At 47.4% G+C, this 20,682-nt stretch overlaps 1 protein-coding gene across 3 annotated transcripts in view; it reads left to right on the forward strand.

Moving 5' to 3' along the window:
* The first annotated feature begins 288 nt into the window (after window positions 1–288).
* Window positions 289–20,682, forward strand: part of OTUD5 (OTU deubiquitinase 5) — a 28,908-nt gene continuing 8,514 nt past the window's right edge. For 2 of the 3 annotated variants that reach the window (XM_073541221.1, XM_073541224.1), the window contains exons 1-2: window positions 290–856; window positions 13,369–13,462. In XM_073541221.1, coding sequence (XP_073397322.1) covers window positions 401–856; window positions 13,369–13,462 — 550 coding nt within the window. In that variant the 5' untranslated portion in view covers window positions 290–400. Of the gene's footprint in view, window positions 857–13,368; window positions 13,463–20,682 lie in introns of all 3 variants that reach the window. The other variant, XM_073541222.1, reaches the window with a different exon arrangement.

Below are 20,682 nucleotides of genomic sequence, written 5' to 3' on the forward strand. Positions count from 1 at the left end.
CAGGGATAAATGAAAATACCAATCACACAAAACAAGCACTCACAGACAACAGAGGGGAACACTGGAGAGATAAGGAAGGTAAGCAAAATAGGAGAGGATAAGTACTATCACAATGCTCTCTGAACTTCCATCTATTCTACGTCCCAGATCACTGCAGCAGCGGTTACCATGGTCGGTTACCATGGTAACTTCCGATCACGGTCGAGGTTTGGAACGCAAGCACGGACGTCCTGACGCCACCGTATCACGCGCAGCCCTTGGATCCGCCTCTTTGTTTCCCCACCAATCAGTCGCGGGGTTACGCCCCGTCACGTGGTGCAGTAGGACGTGTTGCGTCCTGACGTTCCGCCCGGTCCGGCGCTCGGTGTGACGCAGGCTCGGTGTCCGGTGAAGGTGACCGATGACCATCCTTCCCAAGAAGAAGCCGCCTCCCCCCTCTGACCCGGAGGACGGGGACCGGAGCGGCGCCGGCGGGGGGGATTCGCATTCTCACTCTCGGTCTGGGGCCCGGCCCCGCTCCTCTCCTCCTCCGCGCTGGGCCCAGGCCTCGCCTCCGCCCGGTGTTGGTGGGCCGGGGGGTGCGGGCTCTGGTCCAGACGGTCCTGGAGGCCTCGGTTGTTGCTGTTGTTGTAACGGGGCGGGGATAGGACCCGGCGGCTGCTGCTCGGGGCCCGGACACAGCAAGAGGAGGCGGCAGGGGGTGAGCGGAGCCGGGGGAGCTGGGGACCGAGGCCTGGGGCTGCCCGTGGCCGGAAACTCCCCCGACGGGGAGGATGGAGCCGGGAACAACAGTGAGGACGAGTACGAGACAGCGGCGGCCCGCATCCAGTCCATGGACCCGGACATGGCGGAGCAGGTGAGACCCCCGGGGGCTGTCACATCGGCGGGGGGGAGGATGGGGGACAGTCAAGTCAGCAGGGGAGGGCGCTGTTACGTCGGGTGGAGGGGTGGTATTTTGGGGGGGGGGCTTTCCTGTCATTGCAGCGTGGGGGTGGGGAGGGGGGACAGTTATGTCAGCAGGGGGCTAAGAGTGCAAGAGAAGCACTCAAAACGCGTCAGGTGACTTGTTTGTAAGATGGCTTGACGTGCCACAATATACTTTTTCACTTTTCTGGAGTGCCATCAGTTTTCTTCTTTCGTCAGCAGGGGAGGGGTTGGCTGTGTCAGGGGCGTGGGGGAGGGGTATTTCCAGTTGGGGGGGGGGTGCTGTCCCTGTTGGGGGGGGGGGTTGCTGTCCCGTTTGGAGGGTGTGGAGAGGGGTTTGTCCTGTTGGGGGGGGGGGGGTTGCTGTCCCGTTTGGAGGGTGTGGAGAGGGGTTTGTCCTGTTGGGGGGGGGGGGGTTGCTGTCCCGTTTGGAGGGTGTGGAGAAGGGTTTGTCCTGTTGGGGGGGGGGGTTGCTGTCCCGTTTGGAGGGTGTGGAGAAGGGTTTGTCCTGTGGGGGGTGCTGTCCCGTTTGGAGGGCGTGGGGAGGGGCTGTCCCGTTTTGGAGGGAGTGGGGAGGGGCTGTCTGGTCTGGGAGCTTGGGATGTGACTGCAGTCATCCACAGGTCAGGCAGTTTTTGATCAGTCGCACAGCCCTGAGCTGGCACCTTGGCATGTGGCACAGCTGGGCACTCGGGTGGCATCAGTCACTGCTGGGATATGACAGGAATGTGCAGGATGTGACTGCTGGTGACTCTCTCTCTCTGGGCTCCTCTTTGTACATTTCTGTATTGACCCATTGTGAACCTGGCCCTATAGAAGTAACACCCACTGTCCCCATTGCCCTGTCACTATGTGGATGTGGGGAGAACATTCACCCAGGACCCCAGCACTGCAGAGCTACCGAGCCCCCCATTAACCACTGCTGCCCATACACTGAGCCCCCCACTTTTGGTCTTGTGATAGGAAAAGTTCTGCTGATTTAGTTCCAGAGCAGATGTAGTCTGTGATGGGAACATTCAGTGCCAGTGATTCTCACAGCTGAGGGTTTGTTACATTTGTGTCCAGCCTGGACAATCCTCAGTGAGTGCAGCACAAATCTCCCTGCCCATCTGTTACAATGTATCCGTTTTGGCTCCTTTGTGAACTGGATGTAATTGTAGCAAGCCTCCAGATGTGAGAAATATCAGGCCTGTTCCTGCTCAGTACACTTTACAGACAGCAAGCAGAGATCTTAAAGGTGACCTGAAACCCTGTTTTTTGTTATCCCCTATGAATTGATACTAGTAAGCATGTTCCCATTAACGTGTCGTAGAGCAGCGATGTATGGGGGGCTAATCCACCCGTGCGGCAGACCCTGCAGGCCTCGGCTCGTATGGGGTGGAGGTGCTCAGTCTCCTGTTCATTCATTGCCTGCTGGAAATAGGGGCGCACTGCCCTCTGCTTTCTCCCATAGAGTGGAGATGGAACGTGCACCTCTGGTCCCTTTCTTGGTTTCGCAGTTGGACCCCCAGCGATCAGTTAGTTACCGTATCCCCTTGCTCAGCTCTAGAAATGACCCTTTAGCTTCTTCATGCTCTGTGTCGGAAATATACTTGGCGGAGCGAGTCAGGGCATATGTGGCGCGCTCAGGAGCGGATCCTGCTACATACGGGGCAGATGATTTTAACTGGCGCTGTCAATAACTGACTGCAGCATTAACTCCCTAAAGGACCTTGCAACTTTTCATTTTTGCGCTTTTCTTTTCCTCCACTTTTTGCAAGAGCCATAACGTGCTTCGTTTTCCACCCACATCGCCGTATGAGGGCTTGTTGTTTGCGGGACGAGATCTCCTTTTGATTTACAACTTTCATTTTACCCTATAATGTACTGGAAACGGAAAAACAATCCAGGTGTGGTGAAATAGTGAAAAAAAGATGCTATTCCACATTTGTTTTTGGGGTTTTGTATTTATAGTGTCCATTGTTCAGTGAAAATTATCTGCAGATGTTATTCTAAAGGTCAGGACTAGTGATTATTATTATTCATTTATATAGCACCATTGATTCCATGGTGCTGTACATGAGAAGGGGTTACATACAAATTACAGATATCACTTACAGTAAACAAACTAACAATCACAGACTGATACAGAGGAGAGAGGACCCTGCCCTTCTGGACTTACATGCCACAGGATGGTGGGGAAGGAGACAGTAGGTTGGGGGGTTGCAGCAGGTCCGGTGTTGGTTGAAGTGATATCACCGGTAGTGGTGAGAGAGAAGGAGGTAGCGGTGTCATTGCAGGCTGTAGGCTTTCTTGAAGAGGTGGGTTTTCAGGTTCCGTCTGAAGGATCCAAATGTGGTTGATAGTCGGACTTGTTGGGGCAAAGAATTCCAGAGAATAGGGGCATATCGGGAGAAGTCTTGGAGGTGGTTGGGTGAGGAGCGAAGAAGTGTGGAGGAGAGAAGGAGGTCTTGGGATGACCGGAGATTACGTGAGGGAAGGTATCGGGAGATTAGTTCAGAGACATATGGGGGAGACAGGTTATAGATGGCCTTGTAGATCAGAATTAGTAATTTGAACTGGATACGCTGAGGGAATGGGAGCCAGTGAAGAGATTTGCGGAGGAGTAGCGAGGAGAGAGATGAATTAGTCGGGCGGCAGAGTTAAGGATGGACTGGAGTGGTGCGAGGGTGTTAGCAGGGAGACCACTGAAAAGGATGTTGCAGTAGTCGAGGCGGGAGATGATGAGGGCATGCACAAGTATTTTAGTAGATTGAGGGTTGAGGAAAGGACGGATTCTGGAAATATTTTTGAGCTGGAGGCGACAGGAGGTAGAAAGAGCTTGGATGTGCGGTTTAAAGGACAGGACAGAGTCAATGGTTACTCCGAGGCAGCGGACTTCTGGTACTGGGGAAAGTGTGATGTCATTAATTGTTATAGCTAGGTCGGGTAAGGAAGATCTGTGAGATGGAGGAAAGATGATGAGTTCAGATTTGTCTACATTGAGTTTGAGGAAGCGAGAGGAGAAGGAGGATATGGCTGATAGACACTCTGGGATTCTGGACAGCAGAGAGGTAGATCTGAGTGTCATCAGTATAAAGAGGTGGTACTGGAATCTGTGGGATTTTATGAGTTGCCCCAGACCAAGTGTATAGATTGAGAAGAGTAGGGGTCCTAAAATAGAGCCTTGTGGGACTCCAACAGAGAGAGGGTGGGATGAGGAGGTGGTGTGGGAGTGGGAGACGCTGAATGTGCGGTTGGAAAGGTATGAGGAGATCCAGGATAGGGCAAGGCCTTTGATGCCAAAGGAGGATAGGATTTGTAGTAGGAGGCAGTGGTCAACTGTGTCAGATGCAGAGGACAGGTCTAGAAGCAGGAGTATAGAGTATTGTCCATTTGATTTGGCTGTAAGTAGGTCGTTAGTAATTTTGGTCAGGGCTGTCTCAGTGGAGTGATGGGGGCGGAAACCAGATTGTAGATTGTCAAAGAGCAAGTTAGATGATAGGTGGGAGGAAAGTTCAGCGTGGACGTGCTGCTCCAGGAGTTTGGAAGCGAATGGGAGCAGCGATATTGGGCGATAGCTGGACATAGCGGTTGGGTCGAGGGTTGGCTTTTTAAGGATAGGCGTGATTGTGGCATGCTTGAAAGCGGAAGTCAAGGTACCGGACGTTAGTGATAGGTTGAAGAGGTGGGTTAGGGATGGGATGAGTGTGGTGGTGAGGTTGTGGAGGAGATGGGATGGGGTCAAGTGCTCTCTTCTAATCGGTCTCCCTCTACCAAACTCTCCCCTCTCCAATCTGTCTTGAATGCTGCAGCCAGGATCATATTCTTCACCAATCGTTACACCGATGCCTCTACCTTGTGCCAGTCATTACACTGGCTACCCATCCACTCCAGAATTCAGTATAAACTTATTACCCTCACCCACAAAGCCCTCCATGGCTCAGCACCACCCTACATCTCCTCCCTTGTTTCAGTATACCACCCTACCCGCGCCCTCCGTTCTGCTGATGACCTGAGGTTAGCATCCTCAATAATCAGAACCTCCCACTCCCGTCTCCAAGAATATACACGTGCTGCACCAATTCTTTGGAATGCACTTCCCAGGTCAATACGATTAGTCCCCAATCCCCACAATTTTAAGCGTGCCCTGAAAACACATTTATTCAGACTGGCCTATCGCCTTAACACATTAAACCTAATCTATCCCTATGTGGCACAGCCAAAAGTTTTACCATAACCAGGTTCCCCGCATCATGTTCCCACATGCTTTATGCATCCATTAGCCCCCTGTGTCTGTACTGTTACACACTTAAAGGGAATCTGTCACCCCTTTTTTGAGATATCATATAATGATATCATTCAATTGTGTGTCACATAAGGATTCTCTTATTACTTTTGCTTCCCCCTGACCCCACACCTTTCATGCATAAATACCTTTTTTATATCGGTTCAGATGTATGTAAACTGCCGCTGTCCGGTCCGCTGGGCGGGGCTTATTCACCTGCTCCCCCCCTCCCTGTCTTGCTCTACGCATTTCTTCTTGCATATCTCAAAAAAGGGGTGACAGATTCCCTTTAACATTATGGTTGGTCCATACAATCAGGGCAATTGTTACCACGAACCTTTCGTGTCTACCTCTTTCCTCATAGACTGTAAGCTTGCGAGCAGGGCCTTCATTCCTCTTGGTATCTGTTATAATCTATGTGATTATTGTTATGCTGTAATGTCTATTGTCTGTACAAATCCCCTCTGAAATGTAAAGTGCTGCGGAATATGTCAGCGCTATAGAAATAAAATTTATTATTATTTATTATAAGTGCACAGGTTGTGAGGTGCGATTTGGAGAAGAGGCGATTAAGCTTCCCTTCAGTGATGTTGGAGAGTGAGGTTATGGGGTTTGGGCATTGGCGTGGTATACAAAGGGGTGGTTGAGTGATGAAGACTTGCCTTGTTTGGTCGATCTTATTTTTGAAGTGTGTGGCAAAGTCCTCAGCAGAAATAAGGGAGGTTGGAAGGGGCAGTGGTGGGCGGAGGAGGGAGTTGAAAGTTTTGAATAACTGTTTGGGATTGTAGGATAAGGAAGATACGAGGGTTGTGAAGTAGGCCTGTTTAGCAGAGGTGAGGGCAGATTTGAAATCGAGTGTTGCCTGTTTGAATGTGGTGAAGTCGTCTTGCGAATTTGTTTTCTTCCAGCGCCGCTCTGCAATCCTGGACACTTGTCGGAGCTTTTTAGTGGTGTTATTGTGCCAGGGTTGTCTGTTGATACGTCGCATTCTGCCATGAACGAGAGGGGCAACCGTGTTCTCTTTAGGCTAAGTGCACACGTACCGGAACTCTCGCGGAAATTACCGCGAGAATTCCGGAATTCAGGGCTGTGGAGTCGGTAAGCCAAACCTGCGACTCCGACTCCGACTCCTCAATTTCCCTTACACCGACTCCGACTCCAACTCCGACTCCACGACTCCGACTCCCACACATATTGCTTATATTTAAGTGAAAAATTTATTGTAGTACAATGTGAACCTCAGACATTTAATCATTTTTATGATCCAATAATCAAGATATTTATATAGAACAGAATATATATTGGTGTACTACCCAGTTTTCATTCTTTTTGGTACAGATACGATATGGATAGACAGATATGGATAAATGGATAGATAGAGCAGATTTCTAATCTGCTTTTGCTATTGAAAACATTATCTATGAGCTCAAAAACCTTTCAGGTGATGCAGTTTTTTAAAAAGATGATCAGCTTTTGCAGCTGAAAAACGTATCCTCAAAAAACACAGGAAAAACGCTGTGTGTGAATGTAGCCTTAGATCAGGAATATAACAGCCATTTATAGGACATTTCATAACTTTCCCAAACTCCTATGAAAAAATATTCAGCACATCCTGCATTGAATTACTGTACCCAATTTATTATATATTTTAGGAGTCGGTCCATTTTATACCGACTCCAACTCCGACTCCACCAAAATGAGCACCGACTCCGACTCCACGACTCCGACTCCACAGCCCTGCCGGAATTCCAGTCCGCGGGAAAATCGCATTTTAAATTCCCGCGATTTTCCCGCGGAAAAACTAGCATTTTGCAAGCGTATTTAGCTTGCAAAATGCTAGCGTTCTTCAAGCGATCTGTAGCATCGCTTGGAGAACTGATTGACAGGTTGGTCACACTCGTCAAACATAGTGTTTGACAAGTGTGACCAACTTTTTACTACTGAGGCCGCCTATGCAGCATCAATAGTAAAAGATAGAATGTAAAAAAAAAATAAAAAATGGTGTTATTCTTACCCTCCGACGTCCCGCGCATCCGTTCCCAGTAATCCTTTGCGAAAATGCCCGCGATGACGTCAGTTCTCGCGGGATCGCGACGTCTCGCGGTAATTCAAGATGACGTCGCGCGAATGACCGCGAGACTTCGCGATCCCGCAAGAACGGACGCCATCGCGGGCATTTTCGCAAAGGATTACTGGGAACGAGAGCGTGGAGAGAAGCGGGAAGACTGCGCTGGACGTCGGAGGGTGAGAATACAATATTTTTTATTTTTAAATTCTATTTTTTACAGGGATATGGTACCCAAAGCCCGGAGGACAGTCTCCTCTCCTCCGGACCGTGGGTACCATCCACAAATGTTCTTGTTACTTTCCGCATGGTGTGCACAGCCACATGCGGGAGGTAAGCGGAACAATGCATTCCTATGGGTGCGGGATCGCCGCGATTCCGCAAATTAATGAGCATGCTGCGGTTTTTACCGCAAAGCGATTCCGCCGCGGTAAAAACCGCAGCATTAGCACAGCATTGCGGAATCCCATAGGAATGCATGGGATGCTTATTTTTCGCGGCAAAATCTCGCGGTTAAAACCGCCGCGGAAACACGAAAGAAACGCCACGTGTGAACTCAGCCTTACAGTTTTTACCAATCTATTCAATTCATTTTAGATTTTGATAGCTCGGACTTTGGGATCACATATGCATATATATTTTTTAAGATTCTTATTTTTTAATGGGGAGGAGTGAAGAGATTACAATTTGCTTTTTTTTTGTTTTTTTTAGTTCTCTAAAGTGGACTTGAATTTGCGATTGACTGATTGCCCATACTTTATACATGACCAAAAATGTTGGCACCCTTAAAATTCTGCCAGAAACTGAAGTATTTCTCGCAAAAATTTTTTGCAATTACTCATGTTTTGTTATACACGTTTATTTCCTTTGTGTGTGTGTTTGAACAACACAAAAAAACATAGAGGGAAAAAAAGGCAATTTGGACATAATTTCACAAAAATCCCTAAAAATTGTTGCCACCTTCATCTTAATATTTGGTTGCACATCCTTTGGAATAAATAACTGCTATCACTCGCTTCCTATAATCATCAACAAGCTTCTTAAACCTCATTTAGAATTTTGGAGCACTCTTCTTACAAACTCCTCTAGGTATTTCATATGTGAAAACGCTTTCTCCCAACAGCAATTCACAGGTGATCAATCTGATTTAGATCCGGACTCATTTCTGGCCACTTCAGAACTCTCCAGTGCTTTGTTTCCATCCATTTCTGGGTGCTTCTTGAATTATGTTTTTGGTCATTGTTCTGCTGGAAGACCCATGACCTAGGATGCAAACCCAGCTTTCTGACACTGTGCATTACATTGCGACCAATAATTCTTTGCTGTTCTTCAGATTTCATGATGCCTTGTACACAGTCAAGACACACAATGCCAGAGGCAGCAAAACAACCCCAAAACAACTTTGAATCTCCACCATATTTGACTGTAGGTAGTGTTCTTTTCTTACAGGCCTAATTCCATTTTCGGAAAACAAAATGACTTGCTTTACCAAAAAGCTCTATCTTGGTCTCATCTGTTAACATGACACTTTCTCAGAAGGATTTTGGCTTATGTGCATTTTGGCAAACTGAAGGTAGCTTTTTTATGTCTTTTTTGTCAGCAGTGAGGTCCTCCTTGGTCTCCTGCCGTAGCATTTCATTTCATTCAAATGTCGATGGATAGTTCTCACTGACACTGATGCACCCTGAGCCTACAGGACAGCCTGAATTTCTTTGGAACGTGATTGGAGCTGCTTATCCACCCTCCGGACTATCCTGCGTTGCAGCCTTTCATCGTTTTTTCCACGGAGGTTGGCTACAGTGCCATGGGTTGTAAACTTCTTGATTATGTTGCGCACCGTGGACCAAGGAACCTTATGATCTCCGGAGATGGAATTGTAACTTTGACATTGTTGATATTTTTCAACAATTTTGTTTCTCAAGTCCTCTTCTTTTTCTGTTCTCCATGCTTAGTGTAGCACCACAGACACGCAATGCAAAGATTGAGTCAACTTTTCTGCTTTTTATCTGGTTTCAGGTGTGATTTTCACATTGCCAACACCTGTTACTTGCCACAGGTGAGTTTGAACAAGCATCATCACATGGTTGAAATAAAGTTGTTTACCCACAATTTTGGAAAGATGCCATCAATTTTGTTTGGCCTATATTGGGGTTGTGTGTGAAATTATGTCAATGTGTTCCAACACACACATAGGAAATAAACATGTGTATAACACAACTTGTGTAATTGCAATAATTTTCTGAGAGCAATACTTTTTCAGTACATTACATTTTCTGGAGCAATTTCAAAGGTGATAACAATTTCAGGCATGACTGTATGTAATTCTGTATATACTATCTTTATACGCCATAGATAGTTCTATATAGTTCGAGTGCTGATGGGTGGCTAAAACAGCATCCCCCCCAGGCCTCATGCAGTAAATGCTGCTATTTGTGAACGACAGTGCCATCAAACAGGTTATGAGGTTCAGGAGGAGCTCTGCTCAACTCGCGTCTGTTAAAGCAGATGATGGCTGTAATGCACAGCCATCATCTTCTGAGAATGGAGCGTGCTCAGCTCTGTATCCTGATCCACTCCCGACATAAGTCATTAAGGGGTTAAAGAGTAATTGTCAATTTAATTTCTGTTTTACAAATAAATATTACAAATGAAAATAAGCAACTCTGTAATATATCTTATCAGAGAGATCGCTTATTTCTGCTCCTGGACTCATCTTTGTTTCTGAATTAATGGGTAAATATCTGTGTTCAGTGAATATGTTCCCATTACAGAGAGAGAGATGACTGTTGGTGCTTTTAAAATTCTTTGGCGGAGGAGCTAGAAGCCGACAGACATTCTGCTGACAGGACAGCTACAATTCTCCATAGATCTTTATAAGCACCAACTGTCCTCTATCTCAGTAATGGGTAAGTCTGTAAAAAATTACCCTATGTACACTGCTCAAAAAAATAAAGGGAACACTTAAACAACAGAATATAACTCCAAGTAAATCAAACTTCTGTGAAATCAAATTGTCCACTTAGGAAGCAACACTGATTGACAATCAATTTGACATGCTGTTGTGCAAATGGAATAGACAACAGATGGAAATTATTGGCAATTATCAAGACACCCTCAATAAAGGAGTGGTTCTGCAGGTGGGACTACAGACCACATCTTAGTACCAATGCTTTCTGGCTGATGTTTTGGTCACTTTTGAATGTTGGTTGTGCTTTCACACTCGTGGTAGCATGAGATGGACTCTACAACCCACACAAGTGGCTCAGGTAGTGCAGCTCATCCAGGATGGCACATCAATGCGAGCTGTGGCAAGAAGGTTTGCTGTGTCAGTGTAGTGTTCAGAGGCTGGAGGCGCTACCAGGAGACAGGCCAGTACACCAGGAGATGTGGAGGGGGCCGTAGGAGGGCAACAACCCAGCAACAGGACCGCTACCTCAGTCTTTGTGCAAGGAGGAACAGGAGGAGGACTGCCAGAGCCCTGCAAAATGACCTCCAGCAGGCCACAAATGTCCATGTGTCTGCACAAACGGTTAGAAACTGAATCCATGAGGATGGTCTGAGTGCCCGACGTCCACAGATGGGAGTTGTGCTCACAGCCCAACACCGTACGGCCCTCTAAAGAAATGCCACCCCACACCTTTGCTGACCCACTGCCAAATCGGTCATGCTGAAGGATGTTGCAGGCAGCAGATTGCTCTCCACGGCGTCTCCAGACTCTGTCACGTGCTCAATGTGAACCTGCTTTCATCTGTGAAGATGAAAGGGTGCCAGTGGCGAATTTGCCAATCCTGGTGTTCTGTGAAAAATGCCAAGTGTCCTGCACGGTGTTGGGCTGTGAGCACAACTTCCATCTGTGGACGTCGTGCACACAGCCCATCCTCATGGAGTCGGTTTCTAACCGTTTGTGCAGACACATGCACATTTGTGGCCTACAGGAGGTAATTTTGCTGGGCTCTGGCATTGCTCCTCCTGTTCTTCCTTGCACAAAGGCTGAGGTTGTTGCCCTCCTACACCCCCCCCACGTCTCCTGGTGTACTGGCCTGTCTCCTGGTAGTGCCTCCAGCCTCTGGACACTACGCTGACACACAGCAAACCTTGCCACAGCTCGCATTGATGTGCCATCCTGGATGAGCTGCACTACCTGAGCCACTTATGTGGGTTGTAGAGTCCGTCTCATGCTACCACGAGTGTGAAAGCACAACCAACATTCAAAAGTGACCAAAACATCAGCCGGAAAGCATTGGTACTGAGATGTGGTCTGTGGTCTCCACCTGCAGAACCACTCCTTTATTGAGGGTGTCTTGATAATTGCCAATAATTTCCATGTGTTGTCTATTCCATTTGCATAACAACATGTGAAATTGATTGTCAGTCAGTGTTGCTTCCTAAGTGGACAGTTTGATTTCACAGAAGTTTGATTTACTTGGAGTTATATTCTATTGTTTAAGTGTTCCCTTTATTTTTTGAGCAGTGTAGTATTTCTGTGTCCGTAAAAGTGCGATCTAACAAAATCTAAAACTGTTTAACCTGTTCCCTTAAATGTCGAGAGAAAAAGAGATACTGCAAAATTGCACTTGGGTTTTTTGTGTCTTGGCGCTTCCAGCAAAAAGTGTAATGAAAATATTGGAAATGACATCATCTCATCACTCAGTAAAACCGGCCCTCAAACAGCGTCATTGATGGGGAAAATAAAATTATGCTGTGTCACTATTTTTACTTTTTCTAACAAAGTTTGGTGTCACCATAATAGTCTCGACTTGGAGAGTCACGTTTCCAGGTCATTCATTTGTTTTTGTACTGCACAATAAACTTCCTGAAAATAAAAAGTGAGACATTGTTTTTCTCCGTACTTGGATTTTTTTTCCTCTTTTTCCAGTACATTACATGGTGTTTTTTCAAAACTGCATCCTGTTCCTCCAAAAATTTTATTTGGCTGTGTGGACAGAAAAATAAAAATGAAAAAATTGGTGGCTTCCTTAAGGAGTCAAGCGAGTCAGAAAATGAAATCCATGCCATTATGAGGTGCTATAGATTCGCACCAAAATTTTCATCGTAATAGATTGGTCCGTCCATTAAAGGGATGTATGCAGATGGGCTCAGTCTGGGCCTTGATGGCAGTGATCGGGTACTTTACTTTTCGGGCAGGTGCTTTTCATTTCTGAAAATAGCGACTTTAACTTTCCATTTTAAAATGGTGGCTGTTAATACTGTCTAACCCCCCCACCCCAAATAAATAAATAAATAAATAAATATACGGACAAAAAACATTTCCTTCCAGACGATGTCCTCATTACACAGCTGCCGGGGTCCTAGTTTATTGTGGTGAGACAGAAGTGTGCTGCTCTGAGCACTAGGTGGCGCCTTCATCCAATGTAATTCATAGCTAGGTCCATGAATGCCCAGAGACACTGTACCCCACACTGAGCGTCTCCCAACATCTCACCACCCCCTGATTATTGCCACTTACAGAAAGCAATCGGTTCAGTCTAGTCTGGGGCCATATAATAATAATCTTTATATAGCGCCAACATATTCCGCAGCGCTTTACAGTTTAACAGTTTAACAATGAAGATGTTGAAGGGATTGAGCTGCTGATTGTGCTGCATTTACCCAGGTTCTTTTTTTCAGAGGTCACAATGAGGTGTAAGTGGTGAATTTGCAACCCAAAGCGTTAACTGGTGCTGCTACCACTCTGCAGAGCAATAAGGGTGCAGTGAAGAGGCGGTGACATGTGGCTTCACCACAGGGGGGCAGTATCGTCACTTTCATGATGGCACTATGAAAAGTTCATTTTTTTTGTAGGATCTCTGCTTGCTCTCTCTGTGTGTGTGTGTGTGTGTGTGTGTGTGTGTGTGTGTGTGTGTGTGTGTGTGTGCTGGGAATCCCGTATAAAGTAAACAAAACCTTCCTCCGAAACAAGAAACCGATCTGCCATGGAATGTCAGTGTGCAGCAGTCTTGCTGTTCCCCTTCACTGACAGCAAGCAGAGGGGCAAGAATGGGTGATGGATTGTAATGGTATATTGGAAAGGGGCACAACGATTGTGTGGGTAGATGGATTGTAAGGGCTTGTAGGGAGCATTCTGATTTCATGTAGCTTTTCTTGTTTTCAGCAGGAGAACTGGTTTGAGAAGGCATTGCAGGAGAAGAAGGGGTTCATCATAAAACAGATGAAGGAGGACGGCGCCTGCCTGTTCAGAGCGGTTGGTAAGTATCACACTAATCTGGAGACAAGCGGCCACAGTTTTGTCTGGCAGCTGCTTATCCACTCTCGATACTGAAGTATTGACAGACACTGTCGGGGTCTACTGTCGTGTATGCCAAGGGTCTCTGCGCACAGGGATCTGCAGCGACGGCCTCAGGATGCTGGGAGTTGTAGTCACAGTGTGCAGAGCTGGGGGTGTAGGGTGCGTGGAGCTGGTGCACATGTGGCTCATAGAGATATTTGCCGGCACCACAAGGCGTTTCCAGTGACTCAGCAGCCAAATCGTGGAATCATGACTCAGCTGTGAAGAATTCTGTATATGTAGGGTAGGGAGGCTTGTGTACAGTGGGGGGTGCTATTTTCTCTTCCTTTCTATTTGAATTAATCTGACACAGCAGGTTCTGTGTCCACGGATTAGAGACCAAGTAAACAGCCCCTCCACCAGCCTCACTAATAATGGCAGGAATTTGTGCTGCTATTCGGATGTCTAATGGAGGCTCGATCGCTGGGACTCCCACCCAGCACATCGACTTAGATGATCGAAAGCACCTGATGATTGGGGGCACCACTGATCACAAGAATGGAGTCTCAAGTTCTTCCTTTCTAGATGACCACACCGAGATGGAGTGGAGGTCATGTGTGTGCCCGGTTCTGGGGATTAATGACACCCGCGATCCCAAGAGAACAGACTTTTTTTTTTCTTATATGTCTTGCAGCAAAATCCCCTTAAGTGCGGCTTTGGGGAAGGATTTTCTAATTGAAGGATGTCATAAAGGCATGAGACCCCTGTCCGTACATAAATGGAAAATTCTGGGCCGGCAAAATGATGTCGCCGCTGTGGTTAAGTTGAGCACAATGTCACCTTTGAAACCAGGGTCAGGAAGGAAAGCACTATGTGGCCCCCAGGGTCAGATAGAGTACAGTGTCATTGTCGGGGGAGAGCACGATGTGGCCCCCGGGGTCAGGGCGAAGCGTGCGATGTGGCCCCCGGGGTTAGGGAGAAGGGCGTGATGGGGCCCCCTTGATCAGCGCCTCCAGAATAGTACAGCTACTGGGGTCTGAGTTGGAGGAGTGTGATCCGTAATATAAAATGTAAGCCCCGGCTATATGTTGTGGTCTCGAGTTGATGGGAGGAATATGGAGCGAAATTTGCGCACAGAAGGGAAGGCTTTTCGTGTAGCCTTTACCCCACGTGTTTTGTTGGTGGTGCTGTAGTTTGCGACTTCTCTGGCTTCAGTACATTTCTCACAAAGTTTGTCAGAAAGTTGCAGAACTTTTCAAGAGTTGTTTTTGACAGATTTTCCTGGGTGACTTTCACTCCTGCGTCACCTCCTGTTCCTGTAGGAGGGGAGTTTTCCCCTCCCCATGTAATAATTTCCAGCACTGTGACTATTTATCACCGTAATTACCAGATAAAATACAGGAAGTCACTGTGATGTCATGGTTTCTCTTTACAACTGACTGCCTTCAAAATCAGAGGCACGTGTGGGTGTAGGATCTAACATTGTGACCATGGAAATCGTCTAGGTGTGTGACCGCGCTCCTATGTCCAGCGACTGTGGATGGCAGCAGTGGGGTTAGGAAGACGGACATTACTAAGAAGAGGGGATTTAGTGATGTCCCAGCCGGGCTGAGATGTCAGTATCTCGGAAGACAAGATATTACTGGTGGGACTGCGGTGGGGAGAGGACAGATATTACTGACCGGAACGGGGAGGATATTACTGATGGAACTGCGGAGGGGGGGAGAGGAGCGATATTACAGATGGGACCGCGGGGGGAAGAGGAGAGATATTACAGATGGGACCGCTGGGGGCTGGGGAGAGATATTACAGATGGGACCGCGGGGGATGGAAGAGGGTAGATATTACAGATGGGACCGCTGGGGGGCTGGGGAGAGATTACAGATGGGACCGCGGGGGTTGGGGGTGGTTGAGGAGAGATATTACAGATGGGACCGCGGGGGATGGAAGAGGGGAGATATTATAGATGGGACCGTGGGGGATGGAAGAGGGGAGATATTACAGATGGGACCGCGGGGATGGAAGAGGGGAGATATTACAGATGGGACCGCGGGGGATGGAAGAGGGGAGATATTACAGATGGGACCGCGGGGGATGGAAGAGGGGAGATATTACAGATGGGACCGCGGGGGATGGAAGAGGGGAGATATTACAGATGGGACCGCGGGGGATGGAAGAGGGGAGATATTACAGATGGGACCGCGGGGGATGGAAGAGGGGAGATATTACTGATGGGACCGCGGGGGATGGAAGAGGGGAGATATTACAGATGGGACCACGGGGGGATGGAAGAGGGGAGATATTACAGATGGGACCGCTGGGGGGGTTGGGGAGAGATATTACAGATGGGACTGTGGGGGGGGGGGGGGGAGAGGAGAGATATTACAGATGGGACTGTGGGGGGGAGAGGAGAGATATTACAGATGGGACTGTGGGGGATGGAAGAGGGGAGATATTACAGATGGGACCGCTGGGGGGGGGTTGAGGAGAGATATTACAGATGGGACCGGTGGGGGGGGGGGGGAGAGGAGAGATATTACAGATGGGACTGTGGGGGGGGGAGGAGAGAGATTACAGATGGGACTGTGGGGGGGGGCAGAGGAGAGATATTACAGATGGGACTGTGGGGGGGGGCAGAGGAGAGATATTACAGATGGGACTGTGGGGGGGGGCAGAGGAGAGATATTACAGATGGGACTGTGGGGGGGGGCAGAGGAGAGATATTACAGATGGGACTGTGGGGGGGGGAGAGGAGAGAGATTACAGATGGGACTGCGGGGGGGGAGAGGAGAGAGATTACAGATGGGACTGCGGGGGGAGAGATGTTACAGATGGGACCGCCGGGTTGGGGGGGGAGGAGAGATATTACAGACGGGACCACGGGGGGGGAGGGGGGAGATATTACAGATGGGACCGAGTGGGGTGGAGAGGAGGGATATTACTGAAGGGACTGTGGGGGGAGGGGGTGATATTACTGATGGGATCGTGGGAGGAGGGATATTACTAACCGAGTCAGGAAGGGAGAGGGCAAAATACTGATGCAATCGTGGGAAGGAGGTTATTACGGACGGGGAGGGACGGATATTACTGACGGGACCATGGGAGGGGGAGAAGGGTTATTACTGATGGTACCACGGGGGGGGGGAGGGTATTACTGACGGCATTGCGGGGAGGAAGGATATTACCGCAGGTCTTTCTAGGATGTGGGGCTATTGGTCTCTGCTGTCAGGCTGATACAGGCGGCCGCTCCCTCTGTCTTCAGCCCTTGATAAATCTTATCCCAGAGCTCTCTGCAGTGGCTGTCACATGTCAGACCTCGGTGGGCCGCATAGACTGAGGCTATGTGCACACGTTGCGGATTCTGTTGCGTTTCCGCAGCGGTTTTGGCTCTGCGGAAACGCAGCAGTTCCGCAGACATGGTACAGTACCATGTTAGCCTATAGCATTACAAATCCGCTGTGCTCACGCTGCGGTTTTTCCGCACGGTTTTGCTGCAGTTTACAAACCGCAGCATGTCAATTGTTTGGGCGGATTCCGCAGCGGTTTAACACCTTTAACCCCTTCACCCCCAAGGGTGGTTTGCACGTTCATGACCGGGCCAATTTTTACAATTCTGACCACTGTACCTTTATGAGGTCATAACTCTCGAACGCTTCCATGGATCCCGGTGATTCTGACATTGATTTCTCGTGACATATTGTACTTCATGATAGTGGTAAAATTTCATTCAAATAACTTGCGTTTATTTGTGAGGAAAAACGGAAATTTGGCGAAAATTTTGAAAATTTCGCAATTTTCCAACTTTGAATTTTTATGCCCTTAAATCACAGAGATACGGCACAGAAAAAACTTGATAACTAACATTTCCCACATGTTTACTTTACATCAGCACAATTTTGGAACCAAAATTTTTTTTTGTTAGGAAGTTATAAGGGTTAAAAGTTGACCAGCGATTTCTCATTTTTACAACACCATTTTATTTTTAGGACCACATCACATTTGAAGCCACTTTGAGGGGTCTATATGATAGAAAATACCCAAAAGTGACACCATTCTAAAAACTGCACCCCTTAAGGTGCTCAAAACCACATTCAAGAAGTTTATTAACCCTTTAGGTGCGTCACAGGAATTTTTTTGAATATTTAAAAAAAATGAACATCTAACTTTTTTTCATAAAAAAAATACTTCAGGTTCAATTCAATTTACCAAGGGTAACAGGAGAAATTGAACTGCAAAAGTTATTGTGCAATTTGTCCTGAGTACGCAGATACCTGATATGTGGGGGGGAACGACTGTTTCGGCGCATGGCAGAGCTCAGAGTGGAAGGAGCGCCGTTTGACTTTTTCAATGCAAAATTGGCTGGAATTCAGATTGGACGCCATGTCACGTTTGGAGAGTCCCTGATGTACCTAAACAGTGGAAACCCCCTACAAGTGACCCCATTTTGGAAACTAGACCCCCCAAGGAACTTATCTAGATATGTGGTGAGAACTTTGAACCCACAAGGGCTTTACAGAAGTTTATAACGTACAGCGGTACAATTAAAAAATCATATTTTTTCCACAAAAATGATCTTTTCACCCCAATTTTTATTTTCCCAAGGGTAGCAGGACCCTAAAAGTTATTGTGCAATTTGTCCTGAGTACGCTGATACCCCACATGTGGGGGTAAACCACTATTTGGGCGCATGGCAGAGCTCGGAAGGGAAGCAGCGCCATTTGACGTTTTTGGCTGGAATTGAGATCGGACACCATGTCGCGTTTGGAAAACCCCTGATGTACCAAAACAGTGGAAACCCCCCACAAATGACACCATTTTGGAAAATAGACCCCCTAAGGAACTTATCTAGATGTGTCGTGAGAACTTTGAACCCCCATGGGCTTCACAGAAGTTTATAACATAAAGCCATACAATTAAAAAATCATATTTTTTCAACAAAAATGATCTTTTCACCCTCAATTCTTATTTTTCCAAGGGTAACAGGACCCTAAAAGTTATTGTGCAATTTGTCCTGAGTACGCTGATACCCCACATGTGGGGGTAAACCACTATTTGGGCGCATGGCAGAGCTCGGAAGGGAAGCAGCGCCATTTGACGTTTTTGGCTGGAATTGAGATCGGACACCATGTCGCGTTTGGAAAACCCCTGATGTACCAAAACAGTGGAAACCCCCCACAAATGACACCATTTTGGAAACTAGACCCCCTAAGGAACTTATCTAGATGTGTGGTGAGCACTTTGACCCCCCAGTGCTTCACAGAAGTTTACAACGCCCGGGCGTGAAAATAAAAAATTCGTATTTTTTCCACAAACATGATCTTTTAGTCACCATTTTTTTATTTTCCCAAGGGTACCAGGAGAAATTGGACCCCAAAAGTTGTTGTCCAATTTGTCCTGAGTATGCTGATACCCCATATGTGGGAGAAAACTACTGTATGGGCACACGTCGGGGCTCGGGAGGGTAGTAGTGACGTTTTGGAATGCAGACTTTGATGGAATGGTCTGCGGGTGTCATGTTGCCTTTGGAGAGCCCCTAATGTACCTAAACAGTGGAAACCCCCCACAAATGACACCATTTTGTAAACTAGACCCCCCAAGGAACTTATCTAGATGTGTGGTGAGCACTTTGACCCCCCCAGTGCTTCACAGAAGTTTACAACGCCCGGGCGTGAAAATAAAAAATTCGTATTTTTTCCACAAACATGATCTTTTAGTCACCATTTTTTTATTTTCCCAAGGGTACCAGGAGAAATTGGACCCCAAAAGTTGTTGTCCAATTTGTCCTGAGTACGCTGACACCCCATATGTGGGAGAAAACTACTGTATGGGCACACGTCGGGGCTCGGAAGGGAAGTAGTGACGTTTTGGAATGCAGATTTTGATGGAATGGTCTGCGGGTGTCATGTTGCCTTTGGAGAGCCCCTAATGTACCTAAACAGTGGAAACCCCCCACAAATGACACCATTTTGTAAACTAGACCCCCCAAGGAACTTATCTAGATGTGTGGTGAGCACTTTGACCCCCCCAGTGCTTCACAGAAGTTTACAACGCCCGGGCGTGAAAATAAAAAATTCGTATTTTTTCCACAAACATGATCTTTTAGTCACCATTTTTTTATTTTCCCAAGGGTACCAGGATAAATTGGACCCCAAAAGTTGTTGTCCAATTTGTCCTGAGTACGCTGCTACCCCATATGTGGGAGAAAACTACTGTATGTGCACACGTCGGGGCTCGGAAGGGAAGTAGTGACGTTTTGGAATGCAGACTTTGATGGAATGGTCTGCGGGTGTCATGTTGCCTTTGGAGAGCCCCTAATGTACCTAAACAGTGGAAACCCCCCACAAATGACACCATTTTGTAAACTAGACCCCCCAAGGAACTTATCTAGATGTGTGGTGAGCACTTTGACCCCCCCAAGTGCTTCACAGAAGTTTATAACACTCGGATGTGAAAATAAAAAAATCATTTTTTTCCACAAAAATGATATTTTTGCCCCCAATTTTTTATTTTCCTAAGGGTAACAGGAGAAATTGGACCCCAAAAATTGTTTTGCAATTTGTCCTGAGTAGGCTGCTACCCTACATGTGGGGGTAAAACACTGTTTGGGCGCATAGCAGAGCTTGGAAGGGAAGGAGCACCATTTGACTTTTTCAACTCAGAATTGGCTGGAATTGAGATCAGACGCCATGTTGCATTTGGAGAGCCCCTGATGTGCCCAAACAGTGGAAACCCCCAATTCTAACCCCAACCCGAACCCCAACACGCCCCTAACCCTAGCCCTAACCCTAGCCCTAACCCTAGCCCTAACCCTAGCCCTAACCCTAGCCCTAACCCTAGCCCTAACCCTAGCCCTAACCCTAGCCCTAACCCTAGCCCTAACCCTAGCCCTAACCCTAGCCCTAACCCTAGCCCTAACCCTAGCCCTAACCCTAGCCCTAACCCTAGCCCTAACCCTAACCCTAGCCCTAACCCTACCCCAACCCTACCCCAACACACCCCTAGCCCTAACCCTAGCCCTAACCCTACCCCAACCCTACCCCAACACACCCCTAGCCCTAACCCTAGCCCTAACCCTAATGGAAAAATGGAAATAAATACATTTTTTTTATTTTATTATTTTTCCCTAACTAAGGGGGTGATAACGGGGGGTTTGATTTACTATTTATGGCGGTTTTTATATTTGGCAGCTGTCGCACGCTA

This window comes from Dendrobates tinctorius, unplaced genomic scaffold, assembly GCF_039654945.1.
Source record: "Dendrobates tinctorius isolate UK_male_01 unplaced genomic scaffold, ASM3965494v1 ptg000120l, whole genome shotgun sequence".
NCBI classification, from domain to species: Eukaryota; Metazoa; Chordata; class Amphibia; order Anura; family Dendrobatidae; genus Dendrobates; species Dendrobates tinctorius.